This window comes from Triticum aestivum, chromosome 5D (assembly GCF_018294505.1).
Source record: "Triticum aestivum cultivar Chinese Spring chromosome 5D, IWGSC CS RefSeq v2.1, whole genome shotgun sequence".
NCBI lineage: Eukaryota > Viridiplantae > Streptophyta > Magnoliopsida > Poales > Poaceae > Triticum > Triticum aestivum.
Genome location: NC_057808.1, coordinates 370142592 through 370166135, shown reverse-complemented (window position 1 = coordinate 370166135; position 23544 = coordinate 370142592). Strand labels below are relative to the sequence as shown.

The window sequence follows — 23544 nt, the reverse complement described above, 5'->3', positions numbered from 1 at the left end:
AGCAGCCATCGAGGTTACCTGCTCGACCATGGTTGCTATCGGGAGGAGAACTGGGCAGCAGCATGGTCACTGGAGGCTGGCTGCCGAGTCCCCACCGTATCTAGGCCGTATCCCGATTTTATATCCTTTTTTAATAATTCGAAAAGGATGGGATACTGCAGGATACGCGTATCCAGCCGTATCCGGGCGTATCGGTGCTGAATCATGCCTCCCCCTTCCTCGCGGGGAGCATATATACGCGCGCTCCTGCCCAGTGCCCAGCATGCACCTCCTCTCCTGTCCCCGGGAAAGTTTGAGACGGCCAGCCGATAGAGAGAGCGAGAGAGCCAGCTAGCTAGAGATGGAGAGGAGCATGAGGCTGTTCGAGACGGAGACTCACGGGGGCCGGGCGGCGTACAGGCTCCACGCCGTCACGGTGGCCGCCGGATCCTGCTGCTGCTCTACTACCGGGCGACGCGCGTCCCGGCCGCCGGCGAGGGGAGGGCGGCGTGGCTGGGCATGCTGGCGGCGGAGCTCTGGTACGCCGCCTACTGGGTGGTCACGCAGTCCGTGCGCTGGAGCCCCGTCCGCCGCCGCCCCTTCATCGACAGGCTCGCCGCCAGGTATGAACCACGTCCGTCCGCGCTATGCATGGCTTATGACCGACCGACCACGAACGACGCGGCACGCGCGCGGCTGCATGATCGAGAGAGGAATATGATGCAGTTGCGCGCAGGCGTACGGGCGTACGTGTTTCCCTTGCTTACTCCTACCACTACGTTGTTGCCTAATCCGTACGTTAGCTCAGGTGACACGTGGTCGTCGTCGTGCGTAGGACTTGTGTAGTAACCAGAGTGCTGCTCATCTTGCCTTTGCCTTGCACTTGCACTGACCACCAGTAGCCACACGAGTGTTGTTGCCTCCAGTGCCCCTGGCTGGCTACACCGTGCGTGCGTCTACCGCGCCGCGTGTTCCGATTTGTACTGCTGGCCTGGCCTCATGCACCACGCCGAGGCAGGCACGCCAGCATCAACACCCAGCAATCTTAGCTAATGCATGGACTTCTTTTTTGTTTTTGCTTTTTGATATAAGACTTCTAAAGGCTGAAAGTTATTTCTTTCTTTTTTTTGCTTTTTGATAAAGAGAGCTCCCTCTCTAAATACATATTCAAGAAGATCTCCTAAAATGTAGTAAATGCATTTAACAAGTGGATCGAAATCAACGCTGAACACGCTGCAGAATTTAAATTTCAGTACGGTTGTCTGGTTTGGTCCAAGCTCCGGGACTCATCACCTGATAGGAACACCGTCCCATCATGGCAAACCAGAGCAATTTGCATGCATCTCCCGGGTAGCAAAATTGAATTTAAAAACTAGCTAACCAGGGACCTGTTTTCATATATTTCATCATCCAAACATATACTATTTGTCATGCTCAGCACTAACACGGTTAATTTGTCATTTGGACAAGGCACGGAGAAACGCTACCGTGTGTGGACATCTTTGTGTGCACTGCGGACCCCTACTCGGAGCCGCCAAGCCTCGTCGTCTCCACCATCCTATCGCTCATGGCGTACAACTACCCGCCCGAGAAATTAAGCGTGTACCTTTCTGACGACGGCGGCTCGATTCTCACTTTCTATGGCATGTGGGAGGCCTCCTTGTTTGCAAAGCACTGGCTGCCATTCTGCAAGAGATATAACATTGAGCCAAGGTCACCAGCCGCTTACTTCTCAGAGTCAGATGGGCATCAAGAACTGTGCAACCCAAAAGAATGGTCATTGATCAAGGTAAGCAGATATTGCAAACATCTTCTTCTTTTTAAAACACGTGCATCAAATGGCTATCGAACAGGGAATAAATTGGCATACAATGGTGATGACAAGATTATTATATATAGTGCTCGGCATTTGGCATGGCAACTGATACTATTTCATCTTTTGGGCAGGACATGTTTGACAAAATGACTGAGCGAATTGACACGGTTGTCATGTCGGGCAAAGTTCCCGAAGAAATCAAAGCAAGTCATAAAGGATTTTATGAATGGAACCAGGAAATCACCTCAAAGAATCACCAGCCAATTGTTCAGGTAGCTATCATGCCCTCCAGAATGGAGTAAAGGTTTCCATGATTTTGGAGTAAATAACTTGTATGGTATTTGTGAGTCTCAAGTTCTAAACTTGTTTCTTTTGTTAGATTCTGATAGACAGCAAGGACCAAAATGCAGTTGATAATGAAGGAAAGGTGCTACCAACACTTGTTTACATGGCGCGTGAGAAGAGGCCTCAACACCACCATAACTTCAAAGCTGGGGCCATGAATGCTCTTGTAAACTTACTAATCTTGCCCCTTCACACTAAGTAGACAGTTTACAGTAAGCTTCATAGTTTTCATTAGTAAACTCATTTTCTAATACTGATTCTTGGCGAAATACTAGTTGCACCTGCACCATATTCTAATTTATAATTCTGAAGTTTGTGATAAACTGTATTACTGGACAAGAGTAACAAAATGTTGTGTTGTGTTTTCTTCATTCAGTTTCACCTCTTTGCATCAATAGTACACAATAGAATTTCCCCAAGTACTTGAGAGGATTAGAGTTGAGAAAACCTCCACTTCTCCAGTCTTTTATGAAATATAAATGCAGTGAATGTATGCTTAAAATATGTTGGTACAGTCAGAAAGCCTCAATAGGGAAATAGTCCCTGGGCTTATTGTCAGTGGATCTGTTGCAGCAAGATGTGTGCCAGAATCAATTAGAAAAAGTTGGTTGATGCCGCATTAGTCACTTACCGTATGTTAATAAAGGTACACAAACACAAGGAGCATAGAACTCTTGTCGCATCGCTCAAGTTCCGAGGTGTGCTGGTTCTGGGTATGCACTCATATGAGTAGCCCATGCAATCAAATCAATGTCTCTTGGACAACACTGAAATCCAAGTTGTAATCGGACTATGCTTATGTACACACAACTACTCATCTTCTAGTGACACCAAAGACATCGAGTAAAATCCAAAATGGGCACCATATCCATGGATGCATACAAAACACAATTGTCAATGTTGCGTGCAAACGTATATTTGTTATCACAAATCATATGCATACACATGCATACACCTCTATGTTTTTTTAGGAAGACAGTTAGGTTTCCCTACTATGATTTCGATAATTTTTGGTTTTTGAATGTTCAAAAGCTATAAAGAAGTTAGCTAATACCATACACCCAATGTATACACTTGTTGATATATCTAAAAAGCACATGGTGATGCATTGTTTCCATTCTTTTGCCCTCCGCCAAGCAGGAGACAATGAGACACTAAGTGTAGCTTGACACCACACCAATTTAGCCTACTGGAATGGAATCGGTGTTGTCGGTGTTCAATTATCGTGGCCAATTAGATGACAAACTTTTTGAGGGAATTAGATAACAATTTTATATTCTATGAAAGGTTGTAATGCTTTAGTGGACTTAAACTAAAATGTGTCAATTTTTCTACTGAAATGCAGATAAGGGTATCATCAGTGATAAGCAACAGCCCTATCATCATGAATGTGGACTGCGATATGTACTCCAACAACAACGATGCGGTCAGAGATGCACTGTGCTTCTTCCTTGATGAAGAAATGGGTCACAAGATCGGATTTGTGCAATACCCTCAGAACTATTACAATCTGAGCAAGAATAACATATATGGGAACTCCCTCCATGTCATCAATGAGGTCAGCAGTGCCAAATTGTAACCTCATTTACAATTCTCATGTTCTCCACATTATATTATTGACACTAACATGGCTACTTCAATTTAAAAGGTGGAGATGGGTGGTATGGACAGTTTGGGTGGCCCTATGTATATTGGCACTGGATGTTTCCACAGAAGGGAGATCCTTTGCGGCAGGAAGTTCACCGAAGACTACCAAGAAGACTGGAATGCAGGGATCAAGGACAAATTACAAGAAAGCATAGATGAGACTGAAGAGAAAGCCAAGTCTTTAGCAGCCTGCACATACGAACACGGCACGCAGTGGGCAGACGAGATTGGGGTAAAATATGGTTGCGTGGTGGAGGATGTAAACACCGGGTTGGCAATACATTGCAGAGGATGGGACTCGGTCTACAACAATCCTAAAAGACCAGCGTTTATGGGTGTAGGTCCAACAACACTTGCTCAGACGATACTGCAACACAAGCGATGGAGCGAGGGTATCTTCTCGATTTTCCTTTCAAAGTACAACGTCTTCTTGTTTGCGCATGGAAAAACCAAGCTACGGCATCAGATGGGCTACCATATCTATGGACTATGGGCACCCAATTCGCTCGCTACACTATATTATGTTATCATCCCTTCACTGGCCCTCCTCAAAGGCACCTCCCTTTTCCCAGAGGTAAATGATTCATACTATGGAAAGGCCTCGCCTTAGTTACATATATGTTTTGTATTAAAAAACTGATATAATATTCATGTGTTGTTCAGATTACAAGTCCATGGATCGCACCCTTCGTATATGTCTTCTGCGTGAAGAACATGTACAGCCTATATGAGGCACTATTATCTGGAGACACGCTAAAAGGATGGTGGAATGGACAGAGGATGTGGTTGGTCAAAAGAATAACCTCGTACCTCTTTGGAGTCCTTGACAATCTCCGGAAGTTACTTGGACTGTCAAAGATAAATTTTGTGGTTACACCAAAGGTAAGCGATGAAGACGAGTCCAAGAGGTATGAGCAAGAGATTATGGAATTCGGGTCGTCGGATCCAGAATATGTGATCATCGCGGCTATTGCTTTGCTCAACCTTGTTTGCCTGATGGGAGGGCTAAGTAAAGTCATGAAAGGTGGATGGAATGTACACTTGGATGCACTTTTCCCCCAGCTCATTCTCTGTGGGATGTTGGTGATCACCAGTATCCCATTCTATGAAGCAATGTTCCTGAGGAAGGACAAAGGCAGAATACCATTCCCAGTTACACTAGCTTCTATTGGCTTTGTGATGTTGGCCTTACTGGCAAAAATAGTTTAAGGTCCCACAAGAGGCATCAGTGTGTAATAAGTACTCAAGTTGGTACGGTTTATGGTTCTCTTGGGACACTTGCTCTGATAGTTTCATGGGCAATTGTATTTATATGTGGCGCGGCCCGGGTTGGGCAGAGGCAATTTGCATAAGCCCTTCGACTCAGGATTAACCATGGATCAAATTACCCCTGTGAAAATAAAAATACCTAAACAGAAAATGTCAAGAACGCCAATGCAATCAATGCCAGATCTAACTCAATCTCCTCTAGCACTAGCGAAATCCCAGTATGGGAGCAACTTGTACAGAATCAGGGCTTTAGGTGGACACATGAATACATAGGATTCAATCGTCTGCACCATTGAATAAAGAATGAGTTGTCCAGATTTAGCAAGGTGGCCAGGACATGGACATTTTGCGTAAACCCTCTATTTTCATCCACAATGCTGCACCTAACCCCTTCTCATCCCACTTGTGCCCGCCTCAAATCATGATCCCCTTTCAACCATCTCTCCCTCTATTGTATCCTGTCATTTCTTAAACCTTGCCAACGAGAGGAATGACTAAGAGGAAACTCTTCACAATAATTAAGCAAAGTTGTACCAATGAAAATAGTTTCACAATACATTTTATTTTCTATATCTTCTTAGGAACATATTTGTAAGAATATTAACTATGAAAGTAACTTGTTGAAGATTGTGCAGTGCCCAAAATCACCATATCTATGTGAATCGGAATATCAGAGATTTCTTTAATTTTACTGGGGGGGGGGGGGGGGGGGGGGGCAACTTGTATAGGTTCAGACCATTAGCTGGATACTTTGGATCATTGGACAAAGATCTCAATGTAGAGACAAAGCAAGGTGGCACTGGATTGTACATATCACGTTCGAATCATTGAGTGTTCTCACTATGGCTTTTAGATCATTGTCTCACTTGAATGAGTTTAAGGTACCTGTTGTATATTGCACTGTATGACCAATTTGACATGTCCGCGGACATCTGGCTGGGCGTCGGCCATCCAAAATTGTCTCCATAATTTCCCTCATCCGAACATTTCAAACACGAATCACACACGAAATTAAACATAGTACGATATATTACGTGCATATTAGATAACATTTAACAGTTTCATCCAAACTACTCAAAATTTAACTTAACGTAACTAAACTAAAACTAGGCTAAGTAGCACACGACCACCTCGTAGGCATGGCCTTCAAGCCCACCGGCACCGCAGGCACCGCTGTCATTGAGTCGTCGTAGTCGCGCCAGTGGAGGATACAACTCCAGCCATCGCAGCATCTGTCCACGGCCGGGGCGTTGCGCTCCCGGCGCAAACGCTCGGCAGCCTCTTCCACCTTGGGCCGCTTCTTGTTGGCTTCGAGGTGGATCGAGCGCTCGGTCTTGACCAGCTCGACAAGAGGAGCTGCTAGTTCAGACGGCGCTGACAGTGGGCAACCATCTTCTCGGTGGTCTTGCACCTATCGAAGGCCCAAACCTCAGCGAGGACCTAGGGCGGCAGCATGTCAGTCTTGGCGAACACCGCCAAGCGCTGCACCCGGTGTCGCTCTGGGCGTGCCTCCGCCTTGGTGAGGCATCTCCCTACTGAAAGCACAAGTGCTCCCTGGGTGGTTTTGGTAATTAATGTCAACATATCTTTTGTTGGACTAATGTTTTTATCTAGTATATTTCAGATAAGTTCAACAGATGGAGTGGCGTGGACAAGAGGATGTGGAACCCCTTCAAGATGCTAAGGACAAAGGATTGGCTCAAGCTCAAAGCTCAAGACTCTGCATTTTCATTTTAGTGATCCAAGATCACATTGAGTCCCTAGGAAAAGCCAATACTATTAAAAGGGGATGAGGTGTTGCTTAATGGCTTACTTGCTCAAAGTGCTTAGTGATATGCTCCAAAGCCCTCAACCACTTTCTCATATCCACATATGTCCCAAACCAAAAGTCAAACTCGGCCCCACCGATTTGATCAATCCGGCGCCACCGAGTTCATCTGACATAGCCACTGCCAGAAACCCTAATCAATTCGGTCTCACCGATGGGATCCCGGTCTCAACGAGATGGGCTTGCAAACTCTCTGGTTCCTGTTGCAATATTTTCGGCTCAACCGAGATTTGTAATCGGTCTCACCGAGTTTGCTTGACCAACTCTCTGGTTAGCTCATTACCAAAATTGGTCCCACCGAGTTTGTGTAATCGGTCAAACCGAGATGAGGTTTTACCCTAACCCTAGCACATCGGTCCCACCGAGTTGATCATATCGGTCCCACCGAAATGCCTAACGGTCACATTATGAACTAAATCGGTCCGACCAAGTTTTCTGATTCGGTCCCACCGAGTTTGGTGAATTGTGTGTAACGGTTAGATTTTGTGTGGAGGCTATATATACCCCTCCACCCACTCTTCATTCGTGAGGAGAGCCATCAGAACATGCCTACACTTCCAGCATACATTTTCTGAGAGAGAACCACCTACTCATGTGTTGAGATCAAGATATTCCATTCCAACCACATAAATCTTGATCTCTAGCCTTCTCCAACTTGCTTTCCACTCAAATCATCTTTCCACCAAATCCAAATCCATGAGAGAGAGTTGAGTGTTGGGGAGACTATCATTTGAAGCACAAGAGCAAGGAGTTCATCATCAACACACCATCTATTACCTTTTGGAGAGTGGTGTCTCCTAGATTGGTTAGGTGTCACTTGGGAGCCTCCGTCAAGATTGTGGAGTTGAACCGAGGAGTTTGTACGGGCAAGGAGATCGCCTACTTCGTGAAGATCTACCCTGGTGAGGCAAGTCCTTCGTGGGCGATGGCCATGATGGGATAGACAAGGTTGCTTCTTCGTGGACCCTTCGTGGGTGGAGCCCTCCGTAGACTCGCGCAACCGTTACCCTTCATGGGTTGAAGTCTCAATCAATGTGGATGTACGATAGCACCACCTATCGGAACCACGGAAAAAATCTCCGCGTCTACATTGTGTTTGCATACTCCAATCCCATCCCTTTACATTCTCGCAAATTGCATGTTTTACTTTCCACTGCTCATATACTCTTGTCATGCTTGCTTGATATGTATTGTGAATGTTTAAACTTGTGCTAAAACTCCACCTTAATTTGAAGAAATTAAAAACTGCAACTTTTCTTTGCTAAGAGTCTATTCACCCCCCTCTAGACACCTCTTCTCGATCCTTTCACCTACCCTCAACGACAAGGACGATGCGCAACGCTAGCCACTACCGCTCAGATAGTAGTCGAGGCGGCTACGCAGCTTCGGCTGGGATGACTCTTGCTTTACTAGGGCCGGGCATCGGGGCGACAGGGACGACTACACGCGGAGTCTAATCTGGACACCATGGTTGCATAAAGGAGATGACAGCGCCAGACCCTAGTCACTCAACGAGTTCCGCGGTGCAATCCGCATGTGCTGCTAGAACTCGCCATCCGTCGCCGCCGCGGGGCATGGGCGGCTGCGGCTGCTGAGTCCTCGCCGCGAGCTTGGCCAAGTCGATCTCCTCCTTGTCAACCCACTTCTCCTTCACGGTGGACGAAGACGGACCCGGTGACCGGGGATAGCGTTGCATATCGGATCTGGAGCCCTGGGGTGGCGGTGGCTGCGTTGGGTGGTAGCCGCCAAGCAACCAGCACGCCCGGGTGAGCTCGTTATCTTCCTCGGGCATCTTCTTGTCCATTGCGGTGGCCATTGGAGGTGCGGTGTGCAGCAGATTTGGGAAATGTGGAGGACTGGGAGATTTGGGAGATGTGGAGGACTGGGTGAGGATAGGGTTTGGGAGGGGAGGTCGACCAACTTTAAAGCTGAACTGGGCTTCTCGGGCGGCACAGGCCGGGCAGGCTTGAATGCAGGTAGGCGACAAGTCAATGTGAGCGGCATCAATGCCGAGGGCTCTAGACATGGAAAGGGTGAGCCCAGGTTGTCGGACACCGAGGCAGCAAATGTCCAAACTCTCCCGCCCCGATTTGGGGCCGGCATTGGGATTTCGAATGTTCGAACCGATCCAACCTAAAATGTGTGACCGCATTAGAGCATCTCCGCTCGTTGCCCCCCCCCCCCCCCCGGAGCCACTTTTTCAGCCAGTTGGGGTCATGTCGGTGGAAATTTTGGCATGGGGGTGAAAAGTTTTCCAGCCATGCCCCTACCCAACACTAGAAGACAAGAGAGATGAGAGGAAAAAGAGATGAAGTGGGCGAGAGGCATGCACATGGGTGGGCCTATTGCATGCAAGAGAGAGAGAGAGGGAGTGTGAGGCTGACAGTGGCCCTGTTGCATGCAAATAATAGCGTCGGTGCCTCCGGCGGACCCCCGGCTCCCTGGGTTTGGCTTGGGGTTGCCGGGGCTGGTTTTGCCCAAATCTGGCGCAAAACGACTGAGGGCGTGGCTGGGACCTTTTTTACTGCCGGTGCTAAAAAAATTACTTGGGGAGCGTCTTGGGGTCCGCGTGGAGATGCTCTTAGAGGTTTGAAAATGCCTGAACCATTCGGTCGAGGCGATTTGATGAGTCATGTTGAAGATGCCCTACAGGACCACGGGGTGTGGCCATGTGGGGGTGTGTGCGCGCGTGGAGTGGAGCAGTGGGACGGGCAATCCAGTCCACCAAACCAGTGGAGTGTGGGGTGGGGAAGTCCACGCGTCCACCTGGTCGGCTGTCCACTACAACTACAGGAGTTGAGATCCTCCCTTACTACATGCGTGTGCTCCTGTCCATCTACAGGAGTTCACAAAAGACTCAGAGAGCGACAGGCGAGACTGGAAGATGGAGAGGACCAGGAGGCTGTTCGAGACGGAGACGCACGGTGGCCGGGCGGCGTACAGGCTCCACGCCGTCACGGTCGCCGCCGGGATCCTCCTGCTGCTCTACTACCGGGCGACGCACGTCCCCGCCGCCGGCGAGGGCAGGGCGGCGTGGCTGGGCATGCTGGCGGCGGAGCTCTGGTACGCCGCCTACTGGGCGGTCACGCAGTCCGTGCGCTGGAGCCCCGTCCGCCGCCTCCCCTTCATCGACAGGCTCGCCGCCAGGTACGCACCACGTCCGGGGGCTGTATGCTCCGGCTGTATCACGACAAAAAACGTGGATTTTTTTCTCCAAAATTTCAGATTTTATATGCGTATATTCTTGATATGGACAGACTGTTAAAAGCCAAACTAGTCCTGCGATGGTGATGGAGCTGACAGTAACGCCTACTATTTGTTAGCCTGTACACCGCCCGGATTGTGAGTTTGTGAGTCTGTGACCATACCACCACTCACCAGGTCAATAGTGTGAACAGTGAACTTGCTTTTTTGAGCATAAACGATGAGAGCATATACAACCACAATGGGCAAATTTGGCCTATCATACGTCCACGGACGCGTTCGGATAGTCGGGCGTATTCGTTTTGAACCCTCATTTTATCCGTGCACGCAATATGTTTCCAAAGTGTTCAGTCTAATCTACATGATTGGTGGGGATGGAGTCGGTTTAATTCATATGATTGGCGGACTGCCTAGACACCCTCATATCCTCCCCACATATGGGTCAAGTTTGAGGATTCGGTGACAGCCTGGATATATGAGTCGATTTGTGGGGTCCGGTTGAATTACATTTTTTTCTTCTCTCTCATGTCTGCGCCATGTCCGGGCTGTCACTATGAACATGCCACATATTTCAGTATGTTGGCTGATTTTCTTGAAGCTCTTGGACTCAGTTAGGTACACGAGACCACAACTCACAATGATGAACCGTATATTCAAGAAAAGAAATGTACCGGATTTAACTAAACACAGCGGGCAATTTCTAACGGGTGTTTTGCATAGGTATGAGCCCGTCATGTTCTAGTTCTCATAATTTAGTACTCCCTCTGTAACTTAATGTAAGACATTTTTGCAGTTTAAATTTAGTTATCTTCTGTGTTATTGTTATTTCTTAATATGTTGTACTTCAACGAGATGGCAGCCTATGAGTTTTAGACCACACAACACTAAGGGAGTGTTTGGTTTCAGGGACTTTTTTGTGTTGGGACTAAAAAAAGTCCCTAGCAAACCAAACAGAGGGGGACTTTTTTGGGATTTTTTGCTAAAAGTCCTTAGAAGCACCTCCTTGAGAGTCTTTTTTAAAAAATACTAGGGACTAGAAAAAGTCCTAGGACTAGAGAACCAAACACCACCTAAGTGCACTGAGAATCTACATTAGGCTAGCTTTAAAGCTACGCGGGCCAAATAACAGAACTATCTTTCTGTTAACAAATTAGACAAAAGTTTGATGCTTTTGATTTTTAAACTTTGAGTGCAGCACAAAGGTTTCTATTCTATGGTACAAAGGGTTAAAGCAAATTGTCAGATTGTTTAGAATTATAATTGCAAGATAAGACATTATCAACGCCAAAGGGCTTACATCGATGATCAGAGATCACTAACTTAGAAGGTAAATAAATAAGCTAGACTGAGAGGCCTTTTCTATAGAAAAGAAGGTAGATACTCCCTCCTTTCCGGTTCAAAGGGCTTATCTCAAGAAAAGAAAAATGGTGGTTTAAAGGACCAATATCAATATTACTATTTTTGCGGTTTAAAGGGTCCATCTCCATCATCTGTTTAGATTTCAAGACACATTAAATCTCTACATGCAAGGATTAAAAAGAAACTCACCAATGCATGTAATATTACTACTCATTTAATGATCACGCATGCATGCGCTGCAGTTAATGCAAATTAACGCATCGTTTTAATTTGGATAGTTTTGCAACCTACAAAATGCATTCCTATCTGCCTTGGTGGAGGTGATTTTTGAGTTGGGCCTTTAAACCAAAAGGGAGGGAGTAGATGACAAAGGTAGGGACTAAATTAAGGGGTGGTTTCTTGTAAGAACAAGTTCATTTCAACACCTCAACTCTTGCCCGACTCTGGAATAAACCCTCAACCCAAGTACTTCAGACTCATTTCTGCCAAAACAAGATCCAAAGTAGGGACTTGTTTTGAATGTTTAAGGGTGTCAAGTGTACGGTTCTACTGCTTTAAAACATGTATTTCCCGCACTGAGCATTAACACAGTTACTATGTCATTTGGAGAAGGTATGGAGAGAGGCTACCTTGTGTGGATATCTTCGTATGCACCGCAGATCCACACTCAGAGCCACCAAGTCTTGTCATCTCCACCGTCCTATCGCTCATGGCATACAATTACCCAGCAGAAAAAATTAGTGTGTACCTTTCTGACGACGGAGGTTCAGTTCTCACTTTCTATGCTCTGTGGGAGGCCTCCTTATTTGCAAAGCATTGGATACCATTCTGCAAGAGATATAACATTGAGCCAAGGTCACCAGCCGCTTACTTCTCAGAGTCAGATGGGCATCAAGATTTGTGCAGCCCAAAGGAATGGTCACTTATCAGGGTAAGCAGATTTTCCAAACATCTTTTTTAACACATGTAATCAAATGGCTATTGAACATGGAACGGCATGGCACACACATGTGACCAGATAAGATGCTTAATGTCAGCCTACCCGTAGTGCTCAGCATTTGGCATGGCAACTGACTTTTTTCATTTTTGGGCAGGAGATGTACGAAGATATGACTGAGCGAATTGATACAGCTGTTTTGTCAGGTAAAATTTCGGAGGAAGTCAAAGCAAATCATAAAGGATTTCATGAATGGGATCAAGAAAATACCTCAAAAAATCACCAGCCAATTGTTCAGGTAGCTTTCCTGCCTTCCAAATTTGAGTAAAGGTTTGCATGATTCTGAAGTAAATAACTTGCATGCTATTTGGGAGTTTCAAGTTATATAATTCTTTCTTTTGCTAGATTCTGATAGAGGGCAAAGACAAAAATGCAAATGATGATGAAGGAAATGTGCTACCAACACTTGTGTACATGGCACGGGAGAAGCGGCCTCAGCACCACCATAATTTCAAAGCTGGGGCAATGAATGCTCTGGTGCACTCACTAACCTAGCTAGCCCCATCATACTAAGCATACAATTTATTGTAAACTTTATAGTTTTCATTAGCCCATTTTCTTATACTGATTCTTAGCAGCATATTAGTTGCAACATATTCTAATTCATAATTTTGAAGTTTTTAGTAAACAGTAATGTTTGCAAGAGTAACCAAATTAGCAATGTGTTGTCATGCAATTTCTTGTCCTTTTGAGAAAATTGTACCATGGAGTTCACACCCTATTAATTCATTTTGTATCATTGGATTGTCTGTAGAGTTGAGGGAGTGCAAAACTCTCCACTTCTTTAGCATTTTGTGAAATACATGCAATGAATGTGAGCTTAAAATATGTTGGTTTTAGATATAAACAATAACTTGTTCCCTACCGCTAGACATTTTTTCTCGAAAGCGCACCCAAGTGCACATCATTTGTGTTACAAGAATCGCCAAGATGGTGTCTTCCAACAACGAAAACAAGCAAAATAGCAAACCAAAACCAAGGCACAAAATAGAGCGCGAAATGAAAAAGAACTTATTCACAAGTGTTCCATGAAAGGTTGGAATTCTATGATCATAATGGATTTTTCTAAAATGTGACAATTTTTCTATTGAAATGCAGATAAGAGTGTCATCAGTGATAAGCAACAGCCCTATCATCATGAATGTGGACTGTGATATGTATTCCAACAATTGCGATACAATCAGAGATGCACTGTGCTTCTTCCTTGATGAAGAAATGGGTCACAAGATTGGATTTGTGCAATTCCCCCAGAACTATAACAATTTGACCAAGAATAATATATATGGGAACTCCCACCAAGTCACCAATCAGGTCAGCAGTGTCAAACTGTAACTTCAGTTTCGTTCTCATGTTCTCCACAATATGAGCAATCATTGTGCATGTATGTTCTGCCACTAACATAGCTACCCAATCTAAAGGTGCTAATGGGTGGTATGGACAGTGTGGGCGGTCCTATGTATGTTGGCACTGGATGTTTCCACAGAAGGGAGATCCTTTGCGGAAGGAGGTTCACCGAAGACTACAAGGAGGACTGGAACGGAGGAATCAAGGACAAAACACAAGAGAGCATAGTTGAGATTGAAGAGAAAGCGAAGTCTTTAGCAGCCTCCACTTATGAACATGACACACAGTGGGGAGATGAGATTGGGATCAAATATGGTTACCCAGCAGAGGATATAGTCACAGGACTGGGAATACATTGCAGAGGATGGAAGTCAGTCCACAGCAATCCTCCAAGACCAGCATTTCTAGGTGTAGCTCCAACAACACTTGCTCAGACACTACTGCAACACAAAAGATGGAGCGAGGGTAGCTTCTCGATTTTTCTTTCAAAGTACTGCCCCTTCATGTTTGGGCATGGAAAAATCAAGTTACGGCATCAAATGGGCTACTCGATCTATGGATTATGGGCACCCAATTCAATCCCAACACTATATTATGTCATCATTCCTTCACTAGCTCTCCTTAAAGGCATCTCCTTGTTCCCAGAGGTAATGATTCAGAATAGGAAAAGCCTCAGTTTAGTTTCATATGCTTTCTATTACAACTAATACGATCCTCCTGTGTCATGCAGATTACGAGTCCATGGATGTCACCCTTCATATATGTCTTATGTGTGAAGAATATGTATAGCCTGTATGAGGCATTATCATGTGGAGACACATTGAAAGGATGGTGGAACGAACAAAGGATGTGGATGGTAAGAAGAATAACCTCATATCTCTATGGCTTGACTGACACTGTCCGGAAGTTACTAGGACTGTCGAAGATGACATTTGCAGTTACATCGAAGGTAAGTGAAGAAAGTGAATCCAAGAGATACGAGCAAGAAATCATGGAATTCGGATCATCAGCTCCAGAATATGTGATCATTGCAACTGTCGCATTACTCAACCTTAATTGTCTGGTCGTAGGGCTTTGTCAAATTATGACAGGTGGCTGGAATATACTCTTGAATGTATTTTCCCCCCAGCTCATTCTCTGTGGAATGCTAGTGATCACCAATATTCCATTCTATGAAGCAATGTTCGTGAGGAAGGACAAAGGAAGAATACCATTCTCAGTTACATTAGCTTCTATTGGCTTTGCGATATTGGCCCTGCTGGTACCAATAGTGTAAGGTCCTACAAGAGGCATTGATGTCTAACAAAGTAGCATATATTTATGGAATTATGGTTCTCTTGAAGTACATTTCATCTGATAAATTTCTAGACGTACTTCTATGTATGATCATCTACCTTGAGATTATCACTTGGTACTGCACAAGAGACATAATCATACATAACAAACATACTTTATCAGGTAATTCCACTAGGGCCTGCCTAATAGACATGCTCAGGTATCCAGCAGGCACAGCTCGAGGCATATCTAGCTTGCAACACACGTTATGGTGGCACTCAACATCAAAATGATGGAGTGTGCATAAAAGGATGACCTCAGCATTACTGTCTATGATACAACTTACTGCATGCAGTCCAAGAAGCAAAATGGACCGCAGAGCGCAGAAGACTATCCCCCTTCTAAAAACTGTAAGAGGAAAGATAATTTTTAGAACATGTGTCAGATAAACATCTTGAAGGGGAAATTCAGTTCATATAAACATTAGAAAATATATTTTGTTTTGGTTCTGCTTATCACATGCTCACCTAGTTGTCGGAGTCCTAGTGCATTGACCGGACAAGACGAGCAGCAAATGCCCCATCCAGAGAGTGCTTAGTTGGACTTGAGGAATAGAAACCATCATCTGTGATGAATTCTGCAGGAACATATCCATGTACACCCTGTGGGGTAAACTCCTGTAGCATATCATAGTAAAATGAATATACAACATGATTAGATGTCAGTGAATGTTGTATACAACATGATTAGATGTCAGTGAATGTTGTCTAACATGCAATAATCAGTAAGTAAGAAAAGGATAGAACAAAAAATATTTCAGTGCCATTCTTTTGATTGTATATATGTAGAACTGATTTGACGGACAGTGAACATAACCAACCGGTCAGGTTGCAGAAATGATATGGACCGTAACAACTGCACAGTATCTATCATTGTTAAACCTGAACTGGTAGGGCTAACATATAGTGGGAACGAGAGCGACTTCCAGTTGCTAGAGAAAGCTACCAACAGGATCCCAAATTGTAAGGACAGAAATATTGCCTATATCAATTGAACATTGAGTTTGTATCTTTGGTGAAGGATCGATGCATAATTTAAATATGAACTCGTACCGGATGCCTCTGAACAAAAGTAGTAACCCGGTTCTCATTTTCTTCATGATCAATGGAACATGTACTGTAGATTAGTACACCACCAGGTTTTACCAACCTGCAAGTAAAGTCATTGAAAGTAATCTTAGATGTTGTAAATATGAATTTGCTTGCACAAAATTTTAAACTTGTAACAGTAAGAATCTCACAATGACGCTGAATCAAGGAGCTCATCTTGCAAACACACCAACTCCTCCAGATCTTCAAATTGCCGATTCCAACGCAAGTCTGCCCTCTTGGGAACAGAAAAGGTGATGTTAGTTCATCACAAATTATTCCAGATTCGGATCAGTACAATGCTCTGTGATGAAGTTCTCAAAAAAAAAGTGAACTTGATAAAGAGAGCTACCTTGGAAAGGACACCCAGCCCAGAGCATGGAGCATCCAATAATACTTTGTCATATTTGACAGTGCTTTCCTTCTGCAATACAAGTCTACATGTGCATAAGCCTCCTTATCATATGTGTGGATAAAACATTAACCATAAGTCTGTAGCAGTAAATAGGCATATTCCTGATAAATATTTCCACTGGAGGTGCATTATTCTTGGATATACGGAACTTCCTCTTTCTTTTTGAGGCTTTATATGGACTAGTAATTATGAAGTTTCTTGGAAACTTACAGCATACAGTCGAAGATCACCATGGATATCAGTGATTATATCATCAAGATTGTGGCACTTTGCTGCCTCCATGAGAATTCTCAAGCGGCCTTTGTTTATGTCAAGAGCCGATACCTTCCCTGTATAAAATAGTACATCATTAGTCAAGTATACTATGTATTCCAGATTTAGAAGCTTGCTCCGCATCAATGGCATAATGTGTTAACAAGATCAGATCTGGTAAAACTTAACTATTCTGGACCTGTGAGTACTATATTCTTGTCGGTGTTGAATGTATACGTTCACAAATGCTAGTTTTCAGTGGAGATGAAAGGATGAAGAATATTTATACCAGCTAACCATTAAATAGCATCAGATGCTACATTTGAAGGATGTAAATGTAATACATTGGTTGCTTTATATCTGACAAAAAGTTAACAACGGCAGCCACTGGCACACGTTACTACGTCATAACGACTGAATCTGCCAGCGGTGGGCAGCACCCCGAGCAGGCTGTCAAGAATAACATGTGAAATGTGATTCATTTGAGCATTTTGCTCACAAGTTTTTTGCAAAAATCATAGCATGCTGACAGAACACATTATAGATGCATGGCCAGAAAGGAAAAGTTACACTAGCTCAAAATCCCACAGTTCTCCAGTTGCAATATCAACAGAAGATTGCCCTCATTCCAATCCCTCACCTTGTCCTGCCAGCCGGGATGCCATGAACAAAGTCTTCCCGCCAGGCGCAGCACAACAATCCATGATTGTTTCCCCAGGTTGTGGGTCGACCACAGACACAACAAAACCTGCAATAGGTTCTGTAAATCTTAGTACGGGTTATCTGTAGCGATCTTCAGTGAAACTTGCTGTTGTTACCACGATTTGGAACCGTATAAGGAAAAAGGGTAAATACTAAATACTTAACGTAATGGAATATAAAGCATAATAGTGAATAGTTCTTTCTACATCAGCATGTAGTCGTAGTTAAAATCACGATCCCATTTATAATAATAAAAGGTGGTCAACAAGCAACGTTCACAACTTGCCTGCACTCTCATCCTGCACGGCACACATGCCTTCTTTCAGTAATCCAGCTTGTAAGACTGCCTACAAGGAAGAAATTAAGATATCAGGATACCAGCCAGCATCTTGGGAGGCATTATAAGAAAAGGTGCAGACCTAATGCAATATTGCAATAAAAAAATTACTAGAGTTTCTTATGAATTAAGGGCAAATTGGGGAAACTGTGCGCCCACAAATGGTGCACAGGTTACTTCTTGAATATAAATGAACTTGTATGATACACAAGTAAATTTTCTAAAATGAAATGTATGGTGGGTTATAGCACTTTGTATTCCATAGCAATAGCATCAAAATAATATCTAAAGAGACCAGAAGTATAGCACTATCCTTTCCTTTCTAGCTAATAGTATCAAAATGTAGTATACAGCTCTCGGCGTCTCACTTCCTTGGACTGAAGTCAAGTGTGGTATCTTATTGTCCACATCCAATTTAGAAGGCTTTGAAGAGTGTTATTTATAAGCATCCTAAACAGATTGTGTTTCAAAAGAGATTGAGAGGATACGAATAGAACACATTGGTCTGGCAAACACCAGTTGAGCAGTGATCACGTAACTAACTATTCAGCTTCCTTACCTGCATGCCTTCACGAATGCGGACAAATTCGTCCATAATTGACTTTTCGTAGTGAACCTACACAAAAGAAAATCAAGTGATGAAACCCAATGCAAATAACCAAGGCAGAGTAGACCCCAACATGACTACTAAATTGGATAAATCCTATGTAGCTAAATAGCATGGTTCTTATATTTTTCCTACCTTAGCCATGAATAGGGTGGAACTCAGGTACTAAGAATTATCGTAAGTACCTGCAAATCTTCCAATCGGTTAACAAGATCATCCCTTGTATAGCCATTTGTTGTATTCACCCTATGGCACAAAGATCAGTCAATCAGAAACACATGCATAAACAGAGCAGCCGAGCAGGTAATTTGCAATTCGCAGAAGAGCACACTTAAAAATTAAAACCTTAGACTGAAATAAGGGTCACTGTTATTCCAGTTCATCAATTTGAGAGCTTCTTCTTTTCCAAGAAATCGAATCCACCTTCTCACCATCCACTGCAGAGCAGAAAACATATTACAGCTTCTTTTTTTGAAAGATACATATTACAGTTTACAAAACATGTCTACCAATCTTCTATATTATGCTATTAAGAGATGTCAGAAACAGCAAGTACATTGAAGTCCTCACAGGTACATTACCCCAGTTAACAAGGACATTGGTTGATAACAGGCATGAGTTCAAGTGGTATGTTATCAACAGTGCAGTAAACCTACTGATTATACGAACGAAAATTTGACGCTTTAAATTTTTAAAACAGAAGTCAAATAAGTTTAGGAAGCAAAGCAAACTTACAGCATGATGAGAACTAAAGCTTAGGAAGTAAAGCAAACTTACAACAGGATGAGAATAAATTATGGAAAGAGCACGAGCTTGGGCACGATCATCACCTTCTATATTTGGAAGAGGAAGAGAATCTGTCTCCTAATTATAAAAGAAAAACAATGACGTTACAGGCTTACAGCATAACCCTACTGACTAGTCTGAGTAGACCAGGTTTTACCTTCAGTAACAGAAGTTTACGCAGAATCGCATTCACCATGTTCCCAGCACCGGGCCTTAAAGCTACTTTTGCAAGCCTTACATTCTAAAATTCAGTTTGCGAGACACGTTATCAGGTTCCCTTTAAAACAAAGCAAATATATTGTCTGGTGACATTGGCTTCAGACTTAAGTAGAACTGACAACAATAATATAATACTACATGTCAACCTCAAATAATGAACACACGAAGTTTGAAAACCACCATATAACAAAGACCAGTAACAAAGTAGATCTTCAGGATATTAAAACAGGAACATAACCACATCATCCTTTTTGGGGTTCGGGTGTAGCATACTGGCTATTGTCGTAATAATTTATATCCAGCATGCCAAGTTGACAACTACCAGGGAACAGAAACACAACCATCTACAGCACTTAACATAACTTTGGTGTGATGAAATGATAAGAAAAAGAGCTCAGTATCACATGCCCACATTTGTTCTTTGGAACTTAAATAAACAGGAAGGAAATCACTTTAATTAAGCGATACCAGTTGCCGCATTTAACATTCTGGTCAACCAAAAACCAAACGAAGGGCTAACTTAATTCCAGTACATGTTAAATACTATCAACATACCTCATCAACGACAGCATAAGCTGGTACATTAAGTTTGAGAATTTCAAAGAAGCCAATTCGCAATATCTGAAATGAGAAGTGTTAACCTCAAATATTTTACAAACAGGAGTAAACTTCTGCAATGGGTATTCAATGATATTATATTCTGTAAGAAATATAGGACAAACCTGCAGCAGCAGCGGTTCCATGTTGCTGAACACCTTCTCTTCACTACAGAGTGACATGATAAGATAATCAATGTAGCGTTTCCAACGTACAGTTCCAGCTACTATGACAGTAACCTAACAATCCAACCATAAGAGAATCAGAAGGTTTGAATTCCTATGCAGGCATAGACAAGTCGTCTTAGGTGTGTTATATACTGTTACACTGTTACTGAGCCATTGGTGCAATATGTTCATCATGACACCTTGTATCATAGGTAAAGTGATACAAGAAAGTGAATAAACAAAACTGGCAACTAGTTAGCTATATGTTCATCAAATACCGATAACATCATTATGCTGCTGCATCTAAGGAGTTGTTTCTCTCACAGCATTATATTCCTATTTCCCAGCAATAACCCAACATAGTGTAAGTGCCCCTAAACAAACTGAAATTCATAGACAGAACAAACATTTCAACATGTGAAATATATGAATTTTACCAATCGTATATCCCTGTCATCCAAATGCCGTGTACTGAACCCTAATGTCCTTTCTACATAGCCCATCTCATTTTCCCCAGAATCGTTTGCTTTCTCATTTAAAAGATCAACAAACGCCTTCCCCTTATCAGCTCTTAACAACCTCACCGCTGCAACTGCTCCAACATGGCAACAACACAATCATTATAAATGATTAAAATAATTCCAATAAATTAGATCATCGCCAGAGACTCATACAAGCAAGGCAAATATGATTAGCAAAAATAAAAAATCATGACATTAACATTTTACCTGCTCTGTGATGAGAAACCTCGAAATTAATAATTGGAACCTTACTTGTCCCTGCGTAAACACAGAAATTTGGTCAAAGTGAGCAACTTAGCTACACCATTTCAAGCAGCCCTCTTCACCTGCTCTTTTAGTTGAGAATTTGGGATTAAGCTTTGGAACTCCAGTCATCCCTAAAAAGCACAGGAGATTTAGATCAGACAATCAGCTTAACATAGAGATGAAGTACAATACTGTATTATACTACTAGGGAGGATCATGCTGTTCATGGGGTCATTCCCAGCTTTTGTACTTTGCTTGATCTTACATGAATTCACTCATACAGGCATCTTTTCAGTATTCACAAAAAAGAAAGATATGAGCTTAAATTCGCATTAGGTGAGGCCCTTGGTTATTTACTAATTTTTTGCACGTATAAAATAATTATCGCTGTGTGCATCACAATGATGCAGAGACCAGAGAGTCAACTCATTTTTCGGAAAAGAAAGTGTAAAGCAATTTGAATATGGGGTAACAAATGTCAGAGATAAAATACGGTAATTTACCAACATAGTACTAGCATTTTGTTACCTGTTCGGCGAGGTGAATCCTCCGGATCATCACGCTTCCAGACCCCGCCCCTCCCTTCAGAAGAGGGGGGGAAATTCACGGCGATTCGTTAGATAAGCAGCATGCGGAGCAACTGACGAAACAAACAGCAAAATTAAGCCGCGACATCTGTTCCCCCACTGTACCTGCCCTGCTCGGAGGCGCTCCCGCGTCGTACCTCGAGGTCCTGCTCCTCCCTACCAAAATACACAGCGAAACAGCCCCCGATTAGCCCCCAGCTGCGCTCACAACCTGCAATCCCATGGAGAAATGCGGAGTACCTGGCGCGCCGGAGCCCTTGCGCGCGGCGGAGCTGGCCTCCGCGGAGAGGAGGAGCGGCGAGCCCGCCCGCGCGCGGAAGTGCGAGAGGGGGAGCGCCTTGGCCTCCATTCTGCTGGGGTTTTGGAGTGGAGGGAGAGGGGACAGGGAGACGAGGAGGAACCGAAGGCGACGGAAGAGGATAATATGAAGATGGGCCTGGGCCGGGCCTCGTGGAGGCTCAATACAAATTCTCTCCTCTAGCGGTCCCCTCGAAAAAAAAACACTTTAAAACGAGTCCAAACGAGCTCACCTGGAAATCCGTCAAAGAGAAATACCGGAGAGGAACCAGTTAGCGAGTGCTCCTTCGGGAGCCTTGCAACCATCACTTGCGGGCGGGCTGAGAGCGCGCAACTTGGTGCGCTCTCAACCGCTGCCACGTGTCGCGTTCTGCGCGCTCCGTTCGGATTTTGTTCTGTTATTTTTTCGTACGCGTTTTCAGCTTTTTAAACGGTTTTTTCGGAATTTTTTTTACTTTTTGGCTTTCCACAGGTCTTTCTTAGCTTTTGGACAAAAAAATATGTGAAAAAACGTGTTTTCTTTGTTTTGCTTCCGCGAGAGGCACGGTGTTGCTTTTGCAAGAGGCACAGTCAGGCCTCTCAGAAACGAAAAAAATGTGTTATCCTTTTTTTTTCTTTCACGAGAGGCACGGTCGTGCCTCTCGGAAACGAAAAAAACATGTTTTCTATTTTATTTTCTTCCGCGAGAGGCACGGTTTTGCTTCTGCGAGAGGCACAGTTCTGCATTCGTGAGAGGCACGTGCCTTTCCGTGCCTCTCGGAAACGAAAAAAAGCATATATTTGTTTTTTTCCTTTCGCGAGAGGCACGGTTGTGATTTCGCGAGAGGCACGGCTGTGGCTCTTGAAAACGAAAAAAAACATGGTTTCTGTTTTTTTTTGCTTCCGCGAGAGGTACGGTTGTGCTTTTCGCGAGAGGCATGGCCGTGCCTCTTTCGGAAAGGGAAAAAATTTGTGCTCTCGGTATGATTTTTCGTTCGGTTTTTTTCATGAAAAAAAACATCAAAACCTATCAACATGGGATATAGTTTTCAATATCTCAACGCGAGGAATCCAACGGTGAATACGATTCAAGATTTAGATGCACGGTTTAAGAGATAAAACTTTTTGAATGCACGGATCTACGAAAAAAAGGAAAACTCACAGGTTGCGACAAGTGGTGCACATGCAACACGCCAGTTGTCACAATCTGAGGAGGTGGGAGTGAATGAGTGATCTTTACAAGGAGTACTCCTCAATTAGTGATTTCGGAAATACTGTCTTCTTTTAATTATGTACGTAACAACTGTTTTGAACTAGCAAAAGGGCTCGTGCGTTGTAATGGGAGAAAAAAATACCATAATCTCAAATAGCGATGACCACATTTTGTTTACCTCATCGCATGATTTTGAAAATTTGTTCACAAATGCAAAGAAATGTTGCTTTTTTAAAATGTATTCACAAATTGAAGCCATGTTCACATTTTCAAAAAAATATTTTGGTTGTCAAAAAACTTGGTAATTCAAAGAACTATTCTGAATTTCAAGAAACATTTAAAAAAACATACTATAATATTTCGATCCACCCATGCAGTTAATTCTTAAAAATTCACGCGGGTATATAG

General features: G+C 43.6%; 2 protein-coding genes, 1 long non-coding RNA gene and 1 pseudogene across 5 annotated transcripts; 2 read left to right on the top strand and 2 right to left on the bottom strand.

Moving 5' to 3' along the window:
• Positions 1-340: 340 nt before the first annotated feature.
• Positions 341-5412, top strand: LOC123121827 (cellulose synthase-like protein E6; annotated as a pseudogene).
• On the bottom strand, positions 1353-12295 carry LOC123121830 (uncharacterized). Its single transcript, XR_006459878.1, has 2 exons — positions 12077-12295; positions 1353-1665 (listed from the first exon to the last, which is right to left on the bottom strand). It is a non-coding gene; the product is annotated as an uncharacterized lncRNA (long non-coding RNA).
• LOC123121826 (cellulose synthase-like protein E6) lies at positions 9716-15192 on the top strand. The gene is made up of 7 exons (XM_044541893.1): positions 9716-10031; positions 12060-12378; positions 12542-12682; positions 12790-12921; positions 13543-13755; positions 13863-14435; positions 14519-15192. The coding sequence occupies exons 1-7, from the start codon at positions 9769-9771 to the stop codon at positions 15062-15064; spliced, it is 2187 nt and encodes a 728-aa protein (XP_044397828.1). The 5' UTR covers positions 9716-9768; the 3' UTR covers positions 15065-15192.
• LOC123121828 (probable ribosomal RNA small subunit methyltransferase B) lies at positions 15081-22070 on the bottom strand. 3 transcript variants are annotated; one of them, XM_044541894.1, is made up of 21 exons: positions 21888-22070; positions 21753-21803; positions 21589-21642; positions 21141-21191; positions 21022-21072; positions 20731-20885; positions 20252-20365; positions 20085-20150; positions 19468-19551; positions 19302-19388; positions 18870-18961; positions 18710-18770; positions 18477-18533; positions 17867-17927; positions 17519-17626; positions 16837-16955; positions 16564-16635; positions 16364-16449; positions 16176-16272; positions 15591-15740; positions 15081-15471 (listed from the first exon to the last, which is right to left on the bottom strand). In XM_044541894.1, exons 1-20 carry the CDS (start codon positions 21994-21996, stop codon positions 15606-15608), a joined length of 1710 nt encoding a protein of 569 aa, XP_044397829.1. In that variant the 5' UTR covers positions 21997-22070; the 3' UTR covers positions 15081-15471; positions 15591-15605. The 3 variants fall into 3 exon arrangements, 2 of the variants coding, with proteins under 2 accessions (XP_044397829.1, XP_044397830.1); XM_044541895.1 differs by lacking the exon at positions 19302-19388 and having other exon boundaries at positions 21888-22060; XR_006459877.1 differs by lacking the exon at positions 15081-15471 and having other exon boundaries at positions 15635-15740; positions 16564-16648; positions 21888-22061.
• Positions 22071-23544: the final 1474 nt, after the last annotated feature.